This window comes from Thalassophryne amazonica, chromosome 9 (genome assembly GCF_902500255.1).
Source record: "Thalassophryne amazonica chromosome 9, fThaAma1.1, whole genome shotgun sequence".
In the NCBI taxonomy this organism is placed as follows: Eukaryota; Metazoa; Chordata; class Actinopteri; order Batrachoidiformes; family Batrachoididae; genus Thalassophryne; species Thalassophryne amazonica.
Genome location: NC_047111.1, coordinates 68,093,313 through 68,111,780, shown reverse-complemented (window position 1 = coordinate 68,111,780; position 18,468 = coordinate 68,093,313). Strand labels below are relative to the sequence as shown.

Sequence of the window (18,468 nt, the reverse complement as noted above, 5' to 3'; positions counted from 1 at the left end):
GCGCTGCGGTGGTTTGAATCATATTTGTCTAATAGATTACAGTTTGTTCATGTAAATGGGGAATCTTCTTCACAGACTAAAGTTAATTATGGAGTTCCACAAGGTTCTGTGCTAGGACCAATTTTATTCACTTTATACATGCTTCCCTTAGGCAGTATTATTAGACGGTATTGCTTAAATTTTCATTGTTATGCAGATGATACCCAGCTTTATCTATCCATGAAGCCAGAGGATACACACCAATTAGCTAAACTGCAGGATTGTCTTACAGACATAAAGACATGGATGACCTCTAATTTCCTGCTTTTAAACTCAGATAAAACTGAAGTTATTGTACTTGGCCCCACAAATCTTAGAAGCATGGTGTCTAACCAGATCGTTACTCTGGATGGCATTTCCCTGATCTCTAGTAATACTGTGAGAAATCTTGGAGTCATTTTTGATCAGGATATGTCATTCAAAGCGCATATTAAACAAATATGTAGGACTGCCTTTTTGCATTTACGCAATATCTCTAAAATCAGAAAGGTCTTGTCTCAGAGTGATGCTGAAAAACTAATTCATGCATTTATTTCCTCTAGGCTGGACTATTGTAATTCATTATTATCAGGTTGTCCTAAAAGTTCCCTAAAAAGCCTTCAGTTGGTTCAGAATGCTGCAGCTAGAGTACTGACGGGGACTAGCAGGAGACAGCATATCTCACCCGTGTTGGCCTCTCTCATTGGCTTTCCTGTTAATTCTAGAATAGAATTTAAAATTCTTCTTCTTACTTATAAGGTTTTGAATAATCAGGTCCCATCTTATCTTAGGGACCTCGTAGTACCATATTACCCCATTAGAGCGCTTCGCTCTCAGACTGCGGGCTTACTTGTAGTTCCTAGGGTTTGTAAGAGTAGAATGGGAGGCAGAGCCTTCAGCTTTCAGGCTCCTCTCCTGTGGAACCAGCTCCCAATTCAGATCAGGGAGACAGATACCCTCTCTACTTTTAAGATTAGGCTTAAAACTTTCCTTTCGCTAAGGCTTATAGTTAGGGCTGGATCGGGTGACCCTGGACCATCCCTTGGTTATGTTGCTTTAGACGTAGATTGTGGGGGGGTTCCCATGATGCACTGTTTCTTTCCTCTTTTTGCTCCGTATGCATCACTCTGCATTTAATCATTAGTGATCGATCTCTGCCCCCCTTCTCGGCATGTCTTTTTCCTGGTTCTTTCCCTCAGCCCCAACCAGTCTCAGCAGAAGACTGCCCCTCCCTGAGCCTGGTTCTGCTGGAGGTTTTCTTCCTGTTAAAAGGGAGTTTTTCCTTCCCACTGTGGCCAAGTGCTTGCTCATAGGGGGTCTTTTGACCGTTGGGGTTTTTCATAATTATTGTATGGCTTTGCCTTACAATATGGAGCGCCTTGGGGCAACTGTTGTTGTGATTTGGCGCGATATAAGAAAAAAGTTGACTGAATTGATTGAACACAGTAATACAGTTAGGACATCCATTAGCACAAAGAATCGCCCACAACTTTATATCATACATTAGACTCTTAAAGTAGGCGGTGGTATTAACCCCTTAAAATATGGGGATGGACGGTTTATTATGAACAAGAAAATGCAAATCATTTACCAAATAATCCAGTCTAACCCCTATACATACCCCTGAAGTTGAAACCCCCCAAAATCATGCATTTTCACTCCAAAACGCTGCCTGGCAATGAGAAAGCCTGTATGGCTTAAAGTGGATATGACACTTAAAGACAACATAGTCTTATTACATGTAACAAAGGTTATATAATTCGGATCAACCTAAGCGTTTGGGAAAATGGGACGCAGTTCTCCCGTTATATAACATTTGAACGTCCCAACCACTGAAAAATTGTGCACGCCCCCTGAACAGCTTCCCGCTGAGCACCAAGCTGAAAATACATCACAGGCTATAGACCGTATCGGCTTGTGCGCCTGGCGCCGTTGTTTACACTTTTTTTTTAGCGGCAGAAACTTTGATTAAACACAGCTCTCAGGGACTTGTTGTTGATATGCCTGACCAGTGTGTAGCAGCATACTGCACAAACACAAGGGCAAAAGGTTTAGCCTTTTCAAGTCCAGGCAGATTGATCGAAAGCTGCGGTGTTGTGTGATGCAACGAAATGTCCGGCCTGCCGCTCGCACACCCACATTTGCTCCAGACAGCAGACACTTCCTCTACCGTCTCCATGTTCTCACTGCTCACAAGGAACACATAAAATGTCAACCCCAAATAATATGTTCACATAATCTTGCAGCATGTAAACACGGCGGCGGCATGTAAACACGGCAGCGGCATGAAAACACGGCAGCGGCAACATGGCGGCGGCATGTAAACATGAGTAATTAGAGTGTTATAAAGCAGCAGCAACAAAAATCAAAGCCTCCCTTACCATTCCATATTCTGCGGGCTTTCGAAATCCATCGGAATTGGCACGTCTCTTGCCTCTGCTTCGGCCCCGCCATAACACCGTCGGCATTATTTTCACTGCCAGAATACTCCTGGTTTGAATGTTCGTCCGGAAAGATACTGCTCCAATCTGTAGGGTCTAATCACTGCTGCGATATGGTTCTTTGAGCTACTGCACTTTGCTTCTTTGAGCTACTGCACTTCTGCCAGGAATTTTCTGACAGTCAGTCTTACTATCAGCCAAAGCAGCACTGTCACCAATGGAGATCTGACAAGCACAATGTTACAACATCGGAAAGCACACGTACGAGGTCTGTTAGAAAAGTATCCGACCTTTTATTTTTTTCAAAAACCTGATGGATTTGAATCATGTGTGCTTACACGAGCCAACCTTGAAACCTTTGTGCGCAGTGCGCGAGTTTTTTCACGCCTATCGATTGCGTCATTTGCTTTTGTGTGAGATGGGTGGAGTCTCTCGTTCTTTTTTCTTTGCAAGGAAATGGCTGAACAGACTGGAGCACGCGACTGCATCAATTTTGCCAGAAACTGAGCAACAGTCCAGGTGGAAACCATTCGGATTATTCAGACGGCTTTCGTGACGATCCTATGGGCATCACACAGATTAAGTAGTCGTACAACCGGTTTAAAGACGACCGCAAACGTGGAGAGCGACCCGCGCTATGGGCGGCCATCACATGCTGAAATGACCAGATCATTCCAAAGTGAACTCTGTGGGTGGATGCGGGACCGTCGTGTGACTATCCGAGAAACTGTGGAAGAGGGGACATCAGCACTTTTCAGCACATTCCACTGTGACGAAGATTTTGCCATGAAAAGAGTTGCAAAGCGAATTCATGCCGATGCTTTGGCACAAGCTGATGGCGGAGCAAAAGCGCCACCATGTTGAAGCCTCACAGGACATGTGACATGCCCAGCTCTTCCACCATTCGGAAGATTCAGACGGCTTTCGGTGGCTTTTCAGTCGTGCGACTATCCGAGAAATTGTGCGCCATATAGAAAAGTTTAGAATGCACATAAGATGGCAGTTTTGCATCCATGTGTGAACATGATTGATAGCCATGTGATGCCCCATAAGGATAAAAACAGCTGTTTCTGATTAATTGGAGGGCTGCAATGACAACACAGCATCAAGCACACAAAACTGCCATTAAGGTGATTCGAAAAACACAACGGCTGACATTTGCTTCAACTGGGTTGTAGAGGGAGAGCCTTTACTTTACGACTTGAAAAGAGGGCCAAGTTGGTTAGCAAATAAAGCAGAGAAAAGCCATGGCTTCTTCCAGGATATGAAGTCATTACCTGAGTAGTGTTTGTCCAACAGGGTGTGCCCTGGGATTACAGAAAAAGCACAACCAGTTCCAGCTAATGTATTCAACATTTTACATTTATTAACGAGCCAAACAAGACACTCTTACAGCCTAAATGCAAAAAGCTGCTTTTAACCTATGTGATGGAGAACAGTGCCTGACCTTTAAACACTTATCAGTTCTCACTAAAATAGCATTTCCATTATCTTCCTAACATTCGGACTAACCAAATGTGCAAGAGAAGTTTGTGCAACCAACAAGACACAGTATGAGCTGTGAACAGAAGCGGTGGGTCCCCACGGAGACAGCTGGAACCAAGCACCTGATTCCCAGCAGGATCTCTTTCCTCAAATGTATTTAGGCAAACTCAAGCCCACAAAACCCAAACTTAAATCCTAACTCAGCCCTCGACATTAATGACTGAACAGTTGTCTGATCCTCTGGGACAAGCCAAAAAAAAATAATAAATAAAATAATATAATAATAATAATAATAATGTGATTGTACATCAAAGATCCCCTATAACCTTGCCCAAACAAAACAGTCTAATGGACCACCTCCCACTGACAGGCGGGCAGGTGAACTGCAAATTATTTGCAAAGTTGACATAAGTGTGACTTTTGTGTCATGGTGACTTGTTTTTAAAGTAATACCTGTGCTTATTTTGATGTATTTCTGATAAAATCATGGTCATTGGAAGGGCATATCATGCACGCAGCCTGTGAAAAACAGCCTCTTGTGCAAAATCTGCATTGATAAATCTGCTGTGCACCCTGTTGATGAATAAAAGACAACTTTGATCAAATTCAACAAGAATCAGCCCGATAAAGGCATTTAGTCAGTTGATTTGTAAAAAGAAAAAAAAAAAAAAAAAAGGTTTCCTTTTGCTCCAGGGGATCAACATACAGTGGCATCTGTTTTTATTTTTTTAATGCATGAAGACACTGCTTTGCCTTAAATATGCAATAAGTCTATTTAAGTTCATCAGCATCTATCTCGCTGTTTGAAAGTGCCAAGTCTGATGAGAACAGTCAGCGAACCCTCTTTCTCTTGAGCTGCACACGCAGTCTGCAGGCCTCAGGTGCAGGTGCAGACCAACAGGGGTGAGGGGTGGGAAAGTCTCCCCCCTCAACCCCTTAAAGATCCACTTTTGTAGCCATTTTAAAGACATTTTTGCAGATAATAATAATAATAACAACATTCTAATACTTTTAAATGTAGCGGATGATGTATCAGCTGCTGCACATAAAGAAATTGGAGTCACCTGTTCACTTGCCAGTGTATATATTGTATCAGTGAGGAGTGCATATATTGCTTTGTTTTGAAGTAATTAATTACAGCTTATGCAGTTCTTACACATAAATATTAATATATTTAAAACAATGAGCAGTTACTCTTGATATCAGATCTATTTTTAACTACAGTGACTCATGATCAGCATGTCTAAAATTGTTATAACAATTCCTTGCCCTATTAATGCCTCTGATGAAATGGACAATTGAAGAAAAATACATACTGCCTTAGTTGTTTTAGGCTACTGAACTAAGCACTATTATATAATACTAGACTAAGTATACACTTTACAGGGCCAGTAGCTATGAGAAGTTACTGGCCCCACCAAAATACTATCCCAGGCGTATGGGTGCAGCTGCCGAAATTTTAAATTGTGATGGAATTTCGTGCATTCTGGTGCATTATAAGGCTGAAATTAATGAATACTAAGACTGCACAAAATTGTCATTAGTTCACAACTTTTGTTCATTTCAGTTTTTGTTTGAAAATGCTTATGTTTGAACTTACTTGTACATAACTTTTTGTGTTACTTATTTACATGTTATTCATTGCTGAGCATATCAATAACACTTGTGCAGAATAACATTAAAGTGTTAAATTCTTACTATTTAACCTGTTATTTCTGTTCCAAATTTTCATGGATTTTTAAGGTGGAACTGACCTTGCATCTGTGGCCATGTGGGAACAAAGCATCTCTTTCTTTTTTTTTCCTTGTAGAACCTGTCTCTCTCCCTTAATTCTTCCTCATCTAGCTTCCTCTGATGACCAATTCCTTCAGCATTTGTTTTTCCTAGATGTTGTACAGGTTTGGGTGGTTGCAATTTAAACATATAATTTAATTCTTTCAAAGCCTCCTGTTCTGTTTGCATCTTTGTTTGCTTCCCACGCCGAGAAGTCAAAGATCCTCATAAAGATTGCTGAAAACTGGTAATGGTTCTTTCAAGTATATTGGTGGTTAGACAAACCAACACCAACATTACTGGCCACCAAGTGTTGGTTCTGGAGCATTAATGGATTCTCACGCACTCATCTTCAACCGCTTATCCGGGACTGGGTCATGGGATTAATGGATTCTGACATATGCTAAGGAAGGAATAAGGAATTGTGGAGATGAGGGAGGGGAGAAGAAAAAGTGGGGAAAATTACAGACCGAACTATATTCTCTTGAATAACCCGTTCAATACACTCCTTTGACCTGAAATTTTGTTTCCTCAGCAGAGCATGCGCAAGACTTTGCAGGAGCATGGTGCGAGACAAAAACAAATAAGGCGGATTCACTGAAGTTTGATGACATGGAGATGTGAAGAAATTCGACTTTGCCGAGGGGGGGGGTAAAATAAATAGAATTTTGCAAGTATTTGTAGTGGCCCGAGTGGGCCATCATTTTAAGTTGTACTGGGCCATAGTAGCCCCATCAGCAGAACAAATCACTGAATTTACTCAGCGGGTAAATGGCAATGTCAAGCCCCGATATATTTTGTATATTTCAGATATTTTAATATTTTTTTCCCAAATTCCATTTCCAATGCATGAATATTAAGAGAAGCTCAACGTTATTATCCCAAAGGAAATTATTCTTAAGAATTCAAGTTCATCACTCACTGGCATGGTGTATCTGCATTATCAGTTGCATAAAAGAGGTAAAATGAATTTATAGAAATAACTACATATATTTATCATGTCAGCCCAAAGCACAAGTGGATAAACCCAAGTGGTTTGCAGAGGAGTTACTTTGCACTCACCTGTTCCAGGCCATCATCCTCTGGTGAAGTCCCTGTGTCACCATTACTGTTGATAGGAATCTCCATTGTTGCAGCTTTGCTCATAATGCTGTCTGTCATAATGCACTACGTCTGTGAAAGGGGGAGGGGGAGAAAATATATTGATGCAACAAACAATGGAAATCCAAGAGGCACAAAGTAATGACAGAGAGACAGACAACAGCTGTGGTGATGATGATGTGCTGAATGATGCTTTGACAAGAGTGCAGACAAAATGTGCAAATACAAGGGCAACCCAGCCCAGATTTCATTTAAAACAATACACTGCTTTGTATTGCAGAAATGCTGATAAAGGTTGTTGCCCCACCATCAGCTGTGGCCACATCACAAATACATATCCCTCATTAAAAAGGAAAATCTTTGGGGTGTGCCTGGCTCGATGTGCAATACAAACAAATTTATTGTAAAACGCTAAATGTCTTGAGACGGAAGTGCTGCCCCTGTAAATTTCAAATGAAATTGTCCAGGCGCACCAGATAAATCAGGATGACTACTATAATTAATTAGATATTAATGGATATTAACAGCAATGGTGAGAGGTGCGATGTGTTTTGTGCCAATGAATTGTAAATTACATGTTCACTTCAAAACAACACCACACTGTAGTGGTAATTCCTGTGTGTGTAGGCCAGATGTATTTGTGACTTGTGTCAGTATTGTGTGAAACAATACGGAAAGAACAGACTTGTACAGTTTAGCAGGGTTTCTGAACTGCAGAGCAGAGGTGTGTTCGTAAACAGTTAAACATGACAACTGTATAAACTTTAGCGTGCCGAGCTATTGCCACCTAAAATAAGACACAAAGAATCTGCATTCATTATGTAGTGTGGGTCTGTATTTCTGCTGTTCCTCTCATGGAGTTAAGAGCTCCAAGAGGTAGGAACAGGCCTGGAAGCAGATTCCAAGATAAAAATAAAAAAATAAGTAAATAATGGAAGGGATTGCATTAGTCTATACGATTTAATTGGAAAACATGTTTTCATTGTAAAGCAACTATTAAGTACCCATTCAACACTGTAAAACAATATTAATCCGCAGAGAAATCACTAAATAGAATTTACTACAACTATGGCTACACCTAATTAAATTTTTAAACTGCCATTACTACAACAGTTTAAACCACTAACAACTGCAGCACTGCAAAAAAACAAAACAAAACAAAACAAAAAAACAGCTGGTTGCATTCAAACACTCTACAGTATAATATGTAATGATTACGCAATTAGTCTGGATTGTATTTTAAAGTAACCAGAGTCCAAGAATGGTATCACCAAATTACCATAGGCTGTCCAAAACGACTGCCTAATTCAGTCAGGAGACAATGACAAAGCTGAAAATCTGAGAAGCTGGAACCAGTCCAAAGTTGGTTATTTAATTTACAAATGAATTAAACTATGAGGATACACTATGTAACAATTTTTGTTCCTGGCTTCTAGTGTTTATTTCAACTGCTTATGTCTAAAGTATATGGAAAAATTACACTATTTCAGCACAAACTTGATTGATTTTTTTTAACGTTCTAAGAAAGTTCTAAAAGTTTCTTGAAATTTCGAGATAATTCTGGAAACTTCTAGAAAATTCTGGACAGTTCTATCAGTTAAAGAATATTCTAGAAGACTACTCAGTAGCAGTGAAGGCAAATCGAGAATATTCTTGAAACAGACAAATTCTAAATATTGTCCTGATCACAGAAACAAAGTTTCTGTGGAATAACAGCTAGTTTCTATTTATTTAAGATAACAGGTTAGGAAAACACACTGTGTACCCAGGAACAAAACAAAAATAAAAATTTGTTACATAGTGTAATTACTAGATTATCATTTTTACAATTTGCTATTGTTAACATGCAATTTTTAAATATACCAGTGTTACCATGCAACTGTTTAATATACCAGTTGTTACATCATAACAGCCAAAGTATTTAATTCGTGACATTTTTCTCAAAACTGACCAAAACCATATTTAGAGCGACTAACTGTGTGAAACAAATCCTTCACTGCACTCTGATTGACGCTGACATATTTACATTAACTCCATGAGAAATTTTAAATGAACGTGCGATAATGTTTTTAGTGCCACCAAGACAACTGTATTCTGTTTTAATAATTGTAAGTGCTGTCAAAACATAACCATTAAATTTCTTTAAATAATGCACCAAACCTTTGGAATTAAAATTTGCATTATTTATAGTTCATTTGCTGCTTGTGTACATGTACAGCAAAAAAAAGCAACCTTCATGCAAGTAATCAATGACCTGCAAAACTTTTTTCTCTGCGTTTAAAAAAAATTGGAGAAAAAGTGTTCACCATTTTGAAGGATTTACTGTATTTCACTTAACTTTATGACATTTAGATCATGTTCTGGCTAAGATTATGTTGAAGGGAGATACCAATACTGCTTGTTTCCATTGGCTCTGTCCTGCCTAAGAGGTTTTCTCATTTAAAACGCAGCCACGTAATTTCCACAGGAATGACATGATTTTGTCATTCACTTGAGACATTGTGGCTTCTCTTCCAGCAACAGTTAATCCATTCATCCATAAATAGTTTTACCGCACATATCAGAGGTTTTGGACTAAATGTTTAAGTGGCAGATTTAGCAGGTGGTATGGGGGGGGCAACAGGCCCCTGTGTTTTAGAATTTAGTATCAGTGAATGAAAGCCACAGGTGTATGGCTGAGCTGTTAAACAAAGTATTGGAAATTAATTGATTATGGCTCATTACAAACACTTTGGTTTGAAAAGCAGAAATAACAGCCTCTAAACCCTTCCTATAACGTCCAATGAAAGTATGGATTCTGGTTGAAGGTATTTTGGATCATTCTTTACAAAACGTCTCCAGTTCAGTCAGGTTTGTTGGTTTCTGAGCATGGACAGCCTGCTTACAATCACACCACAGATTTTCAATAATATTCAGGTCTGGGGACTGAGATGGCCATTCCAGAACATTGTTCCTCTGCATGAAGCTTTAGTAGATTTTGAGCAGTGGTTACGAGTCATTGTCTTGTTGAAAGATCCAGCACCGGCGCAACTTCAACTTTGTCACTGTTAATGAATATTGTTCTCAAGAATATGCTGATATTGATGGATGGAATCCATGTGACCCTCAACTTTAACCAGATTCCCAGTACCTGCACTGGCCACACAGCCCCACAGCATGATGGAACCCACATCCAAATTTTACTGTAAGTAGCAAGTGTTTTCTTGGAATGCTGTGTTCTTTTTCCACCATGCATACCGCCCCTTGTTCATGGTCTAAATAACTCCAATTTTAGTTTCATCAGTCCACGGCACCTTATTCCAAAATGAAGCTGGCTTATCCAAATGTGCTTAGCATACTCAAGCGACTCTGTGGCGTGTACGCAGAAAAGGCTTCCTCTGTATTACAGCTTCATACAACATCTCTGTGCAAAGTGCGCGGGATAGTGGAAGGATGCACAGAGACCAATCTGAACCAAGATGATGTTGTAGGTCTTTGCAGCAGGTCTGGGGTTGACTATGACTGTTCACCATCCTTCGCTTCAGCTTATCTGAGATTTTTCTTGGCCTGCCACTTTGGGCTTAACTAGTATTGTGCCTGCGGTTTTCATTTCTCATATTTGTCCTCACAGTGGAATCTGACAGCTGAAATCTCTGAGATAGCTTTTTGTATCCTTCCCCTAAACCATGATGTTGAACAATCTTTGTTTTCAGGTCATTTGAGAGTTGTTTAAAGGCTCCCTTGTTGCCACTCATTAGAAGAGGTGCAAAGAGGGGAAACATTTGCAAATGGCCACCTTAAATACCCTCTCTCATGATTGGATTCACCTGTGTAAGAAGGTCAAAGATCAATGAGCTTACCAAACCAATTTTGTGTTCCAATAATTAGTGCTAAATGTATTCAAATCAATAAAATGACAAGGGCGCCAAAATTTATGCTCCTGCCCAATTTTGTTGAAATAATTATTGCACACTTTTAGTGGAGCAGATAACTGTAACAATTGTTCATTTCTGGAAAGAAGCACCAAAGTTGGCACAAATACTCCTCAGACATTACTCTTTGAAAAAACTGAGTAGCCACTTGAATTTTCAGTAGGCGGCCAGGTAGGGGTCAATTGAAAAATTACACATGGGTCAAAATTTAAAAATGCTCCAATCATATTGAAAGCTATACCACATTATTTGTCTGATCACAACAATACCAAAAAGGTATAGTTTGGACTATCTATGACTGAATGTTATGGAATTATGGGGTAAAAACAACAAGAATGGTGACAAAGGTCAATTTCAGTTTGTACAGGGGTTAGAAGTTAAAGTTGCTCCAATTTTGGTAAAAAGTGGTGCAAATTATTGGTTGAACTAATAGGATTAATAAATGAAATAGTTTTGACTGTGTTGAATGCTTGGTCTGCAAGGTAAAGGTAGAGCAATGTCGACGTCCATTGGATTCTATGACATGTGACATATGACATATAACATCTGACCCCTGTACAAACTAATGCTGACCTTTGTTACCATTCTTACTGTTTTTACCCCATACCATTCAGTCATAGATAGTCCAAACTACACCTTTTTGGTATCGTTGTGATCAGACAAATAATGTGGTATAGCTTTCAATATGATTGAAACATTTTTAAATTTTGACCGCTGTGTAATTCTTCAATTGACCCCTACCTGGCTGCCTACTGAAAATTCAAGTGGCTACTCAGTTTTTTTCAAAAGAGTAATGTCTAAGGAGTATTTGTGCCAACTTTGGTGCTTCTTTCCAGATTTGAAGGATTCCTCTGTAAATATTCTGTTATCTGCTGCACTATTCTGTAAATACAAGAAACTTAATTTCCCTTCTCAATTATCAGTGTGTTCATCTACTATCAGTGTTGTGGAAAGTAACTTTGACAAGTTACTTTTTTAGTTACTTTATACAGGTGCTTTATGCAGTTACTTCATTAGCAGCTTTATGCAATTACTTTATTAGAATCTGCAGAAAACTTGCAACTAATAAGTAATGTAACTAATAAGGTAACGAGTAATCTAACTTTGTTACTCGTAAGAATGAGCAATCAGAAAAGTAACTAATCAGCAAAGTAACTAATAGTTACTTTTCTGAGTACTAAATCTTAAAAATAACCAAATTAGATTATGAGTAACTTTATTAATTACATTCAGCAGCTGCCAACAAGGTGTCCGCAGCTGCTAATGAAGTAAATGTAAGAACTGTAAAATATAACTGTATAGATTAACTAATGAAGTAACTTTCCAAAGTTACTTTCCCCAACACTGTCTACTATAAGATAAATTTAACTGAAATTTCTGATCCAGACAACCAATGATTAATAAAGGAAAATCATGCAAATTATCAGGGGTGCCCAAACTTTTGCATACAACTGTGCGTGTGTATACGCCAAAAAAATTCATTCATTCATAGTCACACAGTGATGAAAAAAGATGCATCGATAATTGGTTCATAGTAGAATTGCATCCCTCTAAACATAAATCAGATCATGAGATACTAGGGCTGTTCAATTAACCAAATTTCGATTGCGATATCGATATTTGTATCAAACGATCTCCAAACTCGTATAATCGAGTGAAACGATTTAAGGGCCTTTCATCAGGCCAATCTGTCAATGTGTCCCAAGACGCTTGACATCAGACGCGTCGCTTCGGATGCGGCAATGGGGCAGAGATTGCGGCTATGTCACACTCTGGATGTTTCCACAACCTGAAAAAAGTTCATCAATCGCCTTCTTGAATTTGCGTCGCTTGAACCACAAAAAAAGTTTTAAAAAACAGCAGTAGAACAATTCTCCCATCACCCTGCTGGGAGAAGCTTTTTTCAGCTACTTTTCGGAGTGACGCCGACCAAAGGAGGACTGATGACTTGGTGGGATATTGATCGAACCGCGACAGCGGGCCAACCCGCACAGAGAAGCCGGCCTTCAGGCATCATTCCTGTGCAGAGCGAGGCAGGCAGCCAGGGGGGATGGAGCAAACCTACTCAGTCCGAAATATCCCACTTTTTGGATATATGCGAAGTCCCAGTTTGCCCAACAGAGTTTAGTTCTGCAGCTTTATCGAGGTAAGAATAATGTAAAAATAAAACATGACGTTTACTGAACTGCTCTGAAGGTTTAATGATCGGCTAACATTAGCTTAGCCTTTTAGCACAGTTGATCTGTGTGAACGCTTTAATTTGTAAATGGTTAAATCTTTTTTATTTTTACCAAATAAAGCTACAGCTTTTTTCAGACACCACAAAAGCTTAGCTTTAAATAACTTATTTTTCAGGGGTTTTTCCATCGTTTTTCCCCGTTTTTTTTCCTTTTTTATATATAAACTGTTTAGTGTTTCCTTATATTTAAAGAAATATTTTTATTTGTCCTAATCAGGAACATTTGCTGTGCAGACAACCAAACTTCCATTGATGAGCTGAACACCACGAAGTCCAGTCGAAAGAAAACATCTCTGCTCTTCAAAATGGGACAAAAGTGTCTTTCAACAAAACCACCAGAGTTCAAAGCTGCAGAAGAGACCTTCATCTGGTCCCGAGAATCCAGCAGAACATCACCTGCTTCTAAATAAAAGGCTCTTTCAACAGCAACTATTTTATTATTTTTAAAAAAAGCTGTTTCATTTTATTTTAACAATAAATGAACGGATTATTAAAAATGTCCACGAATCAAAGTCCAAAGACATTTGCACAGGTAGAAGCTCTCCGCTTATTGTGCTCAAATTCATATTTTAGAAATGACTCTGTCCTGATAACAACATTAAAGGCAATTACATATTTTGTCAAACTTACAAGTTGAAATGATCATTAAAAAAATTCATCATGATTCATGAGGTTTATGTCATAGAAATCCTACTTTACAATCACACTGCAGTCATTGTTAAATTATTTCCTGTTGTCTTTATAATAAAGATTTGTATTCATGTACAGTGTGTTGTTTCTGGTTGAAATTAGATATAAATCTACCAGACTTAAAAAAAAAAAAAAGTACAAATTTCCATGTTTTGTCTAAAAATAAATGTCCCAGGTTCCTTATGTTAAACAAGAAATTATCTAATCTGAAATAACAGGTGGTTTTAATTTACAGATGAAAGGTTTCTAAAGAACCATTTATTGATTTATTTAGCTATTTTAAAACGTGTTCTAAACTTTTTTAAACAGTAATCAGAAATTCTGAGGTAAACAAACAGCAAAAAACATTTCCAAGGATTTTTCTTCAGAAAACTGCTCCATAAATGTGCAGTCCTGTGACACGTCTAAAATTTTTTTTTTAGATTGAGAGAAATGCTGAATAAATGCATTGTGTAACTAAAAACAAAATAATCCTTTGAATAATTGCGATTTCAGTATTTACCTAAATAATCGTGATACTGATTTTTCCATAATCGAGCAGCCCTATGAGATACCTAACCATTCCCATCCTTACTAGCAACCTCACATAGCCTAGTTTATCTTAAGCTATTTTGGGTTAGGATTGGAATAAGGGTTTGGGTTTAATTTTTGTTAAATACACAGAGTTTAGAAATGTGAACAATACTTCTGTTTCCAGACAACAGTCTTGCAAAGTAGCACAATTTTTTTTTTTCATGCTCCCGTCATGAGATGAGAACATTTGGATTTGGACAAATGGATTTCTTTTTTTTTAAATATACGAGGTCTATTAGAAAAGTATCCGACCTTATTATTTATTTCAAAAACCATATGGATTTGAATCACGTGTGATTACATCAGACATGCTTGAACCCTCGTGGGCATGCGAGAGTTTTTTCACACCTGTCGGTTACGTCATTCGCCTGTGGGCAGTCTTTGAGTGAGGAGTGGCCCCCCTCTCGTCGTTTTTTCATTGTTTAGGAATGGCTCAGAGACTGCTGCTTTGTTTGATCAAAATTTTTTTCAAAACTGTAAGGCACAACTGAGTGGACGCCATTCGATAAATTCAGCTGGTTTTCGGTAAAAATTTTAACGGCTGATGAGAGATTTTGGTCTGGTAGAGTCGCCGTAAGGACAGCCCACGGCGCCTGATGGCGATCTGCGCTTCAAGGCGGCAGCGTCTCACTGTTTCAAGTTGAAAACTTCCACATTTCAGGCTCTGTTGATCCAGGAAGTCGTCAGAGAACAGAGAACTTTCAGAAGAAGTCGGCATGAGGAGTTTATTCGGACATTCCATTGTTAACGGACATTTTGTAATGAAAGAACGTGCGGGCAGAGTAGCATGTCGGGCCGGACCCGACCGCGGGGGGTCGCGACAGGAAAAACACCTCCGTTGGAAACCTTAACGGGCAAGTTGGAACATGCCCAAGCTGTTAAACAATTTCTCAGTTACTCACTTGTCGAAAGCCATCAAAAGCCACCTGAATTTTACAAATGGTTTTCAACACGGAGGTGTTTTCCTGTCGCAGTGCACACAGATTTGCCGAATCGTCACGGAAACGACTCGGCAAATTTGCGCGCACGTCTTTCATTAAAAAATGTCCTTAAATAGTGGAATGTTCGCATAAAGTCTTCATGCCGGCCTCTTCTGAATCTTCTCTGTTCTCTCACGACATCCTGGGTGAATTAAGCCTTAAATTAGGATGTTTTCAGGTCGAAACAGGCCGACGACGGCGCCTGGAAGCGCTGCAGGACGTCCCGCACCGTGGGAAGTCCTTACACCGACAGAAACACCCCATAATCTCTCATCAGCCGTTAAGCTTTTCACCGAAAACCATCTTAATTTCTCGAATAGTGTCCACTCGGATATTCCTCACAGGTCCAGAAAAAATTTTGATAAAGCAACGCGCGCCGTCTCGAGCAGCGTGTGAAACAAAGGAATTCAGCCGAGAGGGCGGGACCACCTCACTCAAGGCCTGCACACAGGGAAATTACGTCACCGACGCATGAAAAAACTCACGCATGCGCACAAGGGTTCAAGCATGATTGGTGTAATCGCACGTCATTCAAATCCATATAGTTAAAAAAAAAAATAAAAGGGTCGGTTTATTATCCAATAGACCACGTAAATAGCAGAGAATAAGAGATTTATCTTCTTTCTGTTCCATTTTGTTCATGTAAAATGATTATAGTGATGAATGAATGAATGACATGAATGGATAAATTTCTGTGACGCTTTTTTTTTAATTTTACTATTCTAATCCCAACCCCCTTCTCCTAAACCTGGAGGGCTGTAATCTAACTGTCTCTCATCCCCTACGCTAGCCATAACCTCCCCAGAACTCACCCAGTGTCCCCCCACATTTCATACCCCCTCTCTGGCACATGCGCAATGAGTGAATAGTTTATTTGCATAATCGTTCCGATTGAAAACCAGCACAGGCACATTTGAGCATGTGTACAGTCAACTATGTATTTTGTTATTATTTTTTGTTGTTGTTTCTTGTATCTGTCAATACTTTGCGTGTCCGGGCGAGGTTTCCCGTGTTGAGTCAGATTAAGCCGCAGGCTCCACTCTTGGTGGTGCCCTTCTGTCTCCACCAGTCTTCCCGGACGGGTTACGGGAATAACACTGCCAAATCACCAGTTGGCATTGTTAATGGTTGGAACTAAGACGGTATCTGATAGTCTTCAAACATTCAACTTTTGTTCTTTATTAATGAAAACACTGTTGGCAAACGCTTTCACTTATGGCACCTGTCCACAAGAATTTCACCAGTAGCGGCACAATACAAATGCCCCCGGCTGTCCCTCTTAATCATGGCCCCATCTGAGAGAAGAAAACCCAAAAAAATAGAACCGGAGTCCTATTCAATTGTTCCTAGTACAAACAGAACGTGCTTGGATCCATGCATACGCACACACATTTGGGCTTTGGAATACGCCATGTTTCAGTAAGAAATCCACGCAAGACTTTGTACATGAGGCCCCAGATGAATTAAAAATGAAACGTATAGCGTATAAGTCATCAAAAAGGTTAGGCATATAAAAACCTGGTTAATTATAACAAAGACAAGAACAACAACAAAAAAAGCTGAAAACACTGGTCTTATCGCGGCACATGGCTGAGAGCCCCAACAGGTGCAGGAACACAGCTGTAATGGTTTTCTCTCAGGTTACAGGTCTCCAGCGGATCTAAACCCAAAGCTATAAACACTAGAGAGGCTTTCTCACACGAGAAACGAGATTTAGCTTTCTACACGGGGCCCGTGAGCGAAACTAAGCAGCTGTTCAGAAGAAGACACTTATTTGGATCAAAATCTTTGACCAGTCCTGTGTTCTCAGTGTGCAAACCTGAGTGGTGGAGACATGTCTGATGAAAAGACGAAGGAAGAAAATGATGACAAGATGATTTTCTCTTACCGGAGTGATTTTGATCCCGACGTGAAAACAGCTACAAGCTAAGTACAGGCTAACGACACAGCATCCCACTTAAAGAAAAACGACGTGTTTTTTCTCACCAAAATGGGGGGAGGAAATAACTACTCAACTACTACAACGTTCAGTTCAGACACTACAAAGAAATACATACGACTAACAAAGCTCGTTTGTCTCGGCAAATAATAACCCACTTTTAACCCAGCCAGCGGCGACACGGAAGTGACGACACACTCAAACTGTTACCAAAATAAAACTCTTATTTTAGAAAGCCCCCAACTCAAAAACCTGTGAAATATGTGAAATCCACCAGGTTGCTCGGAAGGTGACTCACGTTCCTGCCTGTGACAACATCTTTGTCAACAAATTTGGGGTATTTTAGAATTTTGTGTAATCTTTGTTTGCTTTGTGCACTCGCATTAGCATTTCCATCAACATCAAAACAGATATTTTCACAGATAAGTGGAATTTTTGTCGTTGTTGTTGTTTTGGAATGTTCAAAGTTTAGCTGAACAAATAAATCCTAATTTCCAAGCATCATATTATAAAGCATCAATCGCTTTCCAGAACATTAAAATATTGCTTGTACCCGTAGTTCTGTCATGAATGTTGTGAAAGTGTAGTGACACGGACCCACAACAGGGGGCGCAAATGAACGGTCAATGGATGAGCCAAAAAGTAACAATTTAATGTTGTGAAATGTACACAATGAAATACAGACAATCTCAGAATATAATTACAGTCAAATCACAAAGGTGACGTGTGGGCAGGCTCGAGGATAGAAGACGTCTGTCCTGAGAAGAGCCGGAACCACACGATTTCCGCCACCACCGAACCTGGTGAATACTGGAGCCGCCAAGTCCCGAATTCCCAGGTGATCACCGTCCCCGACTGTCGGATCTGGTACTGCTGGAGAGAACAAAGACAGTCAAGTGTAGGTGTGTGCACACCCAGTAACAATAACGGTGGGAATGCCACCTCCACCTCTCACTCTATAACTTGCAGAGTACTGTAGATTCCTCAGGGGAAAAGAGTGCCTTCTAGCGCTCTCTCAGCTTCCACTGACAACGGTACCGGTACTCCTGCACTCTGGAGAGATCTGAAAATGGCTGTGCACTGATGCCCCCCCTCCAAACTGATGGAGCTTGGGAGTGCTGCAAGAGGAATGGCCAAAACTGCCCAAAGATGAGTGTGTCAAGCTTGTGGGAACATAGTCAAGAAGACGTGAGGCTGTAATTGCTGTCAAAGGTGCATCAACAAAGTATTGAGCAAAGGGTGTGAATATTTATGTACACGTGATTTCTTAGTTTTTTATTTTTATGAAATTTGAAAAATTTAAAAAACAAAAAACTTT

At 39.7% G+C, this 18,468-nt stretch overlaps 1 protein-coding gene across 6 annotated transcripts in view; it reads right to left on the bottom strand.

Annotated features, from left to right (window-relative positions):
* Nucleotides 1-17,230, bottom strand: part of arfip2b (ADP-ribosylation factor interacting protein 2b) — a 53,166-nt gene extending 35,936 nt beyond the window's left edge. For all 6 annotated transcript variants that reach the window (XM_034178296.1, XM_034178298.1, XM_034178297.1 and 3 more), the window contains exons 1-2: nucleotides 17,100-17,230; nucleotides 6,780-6,890 (exon numbers count right to left, since the gene is read on the bottom strand). In XM_034178296.1, the coding sequence (XP_034034187.1) occupies nucleotides 6,780-6,878 (99 nt within the window). In that variant the 5' untranslated portion in view covers nucleotides 6,879-6,890; nucleotides 17,100-17,230. The remainder of the gene's footprint in view (nucleotides 1-6,779; nucleotides 6,891-17,099) is intronic.
* Between the last annotated feature and the right edge of the window lie 1,238 nt (nucleotides 17,231-18,468).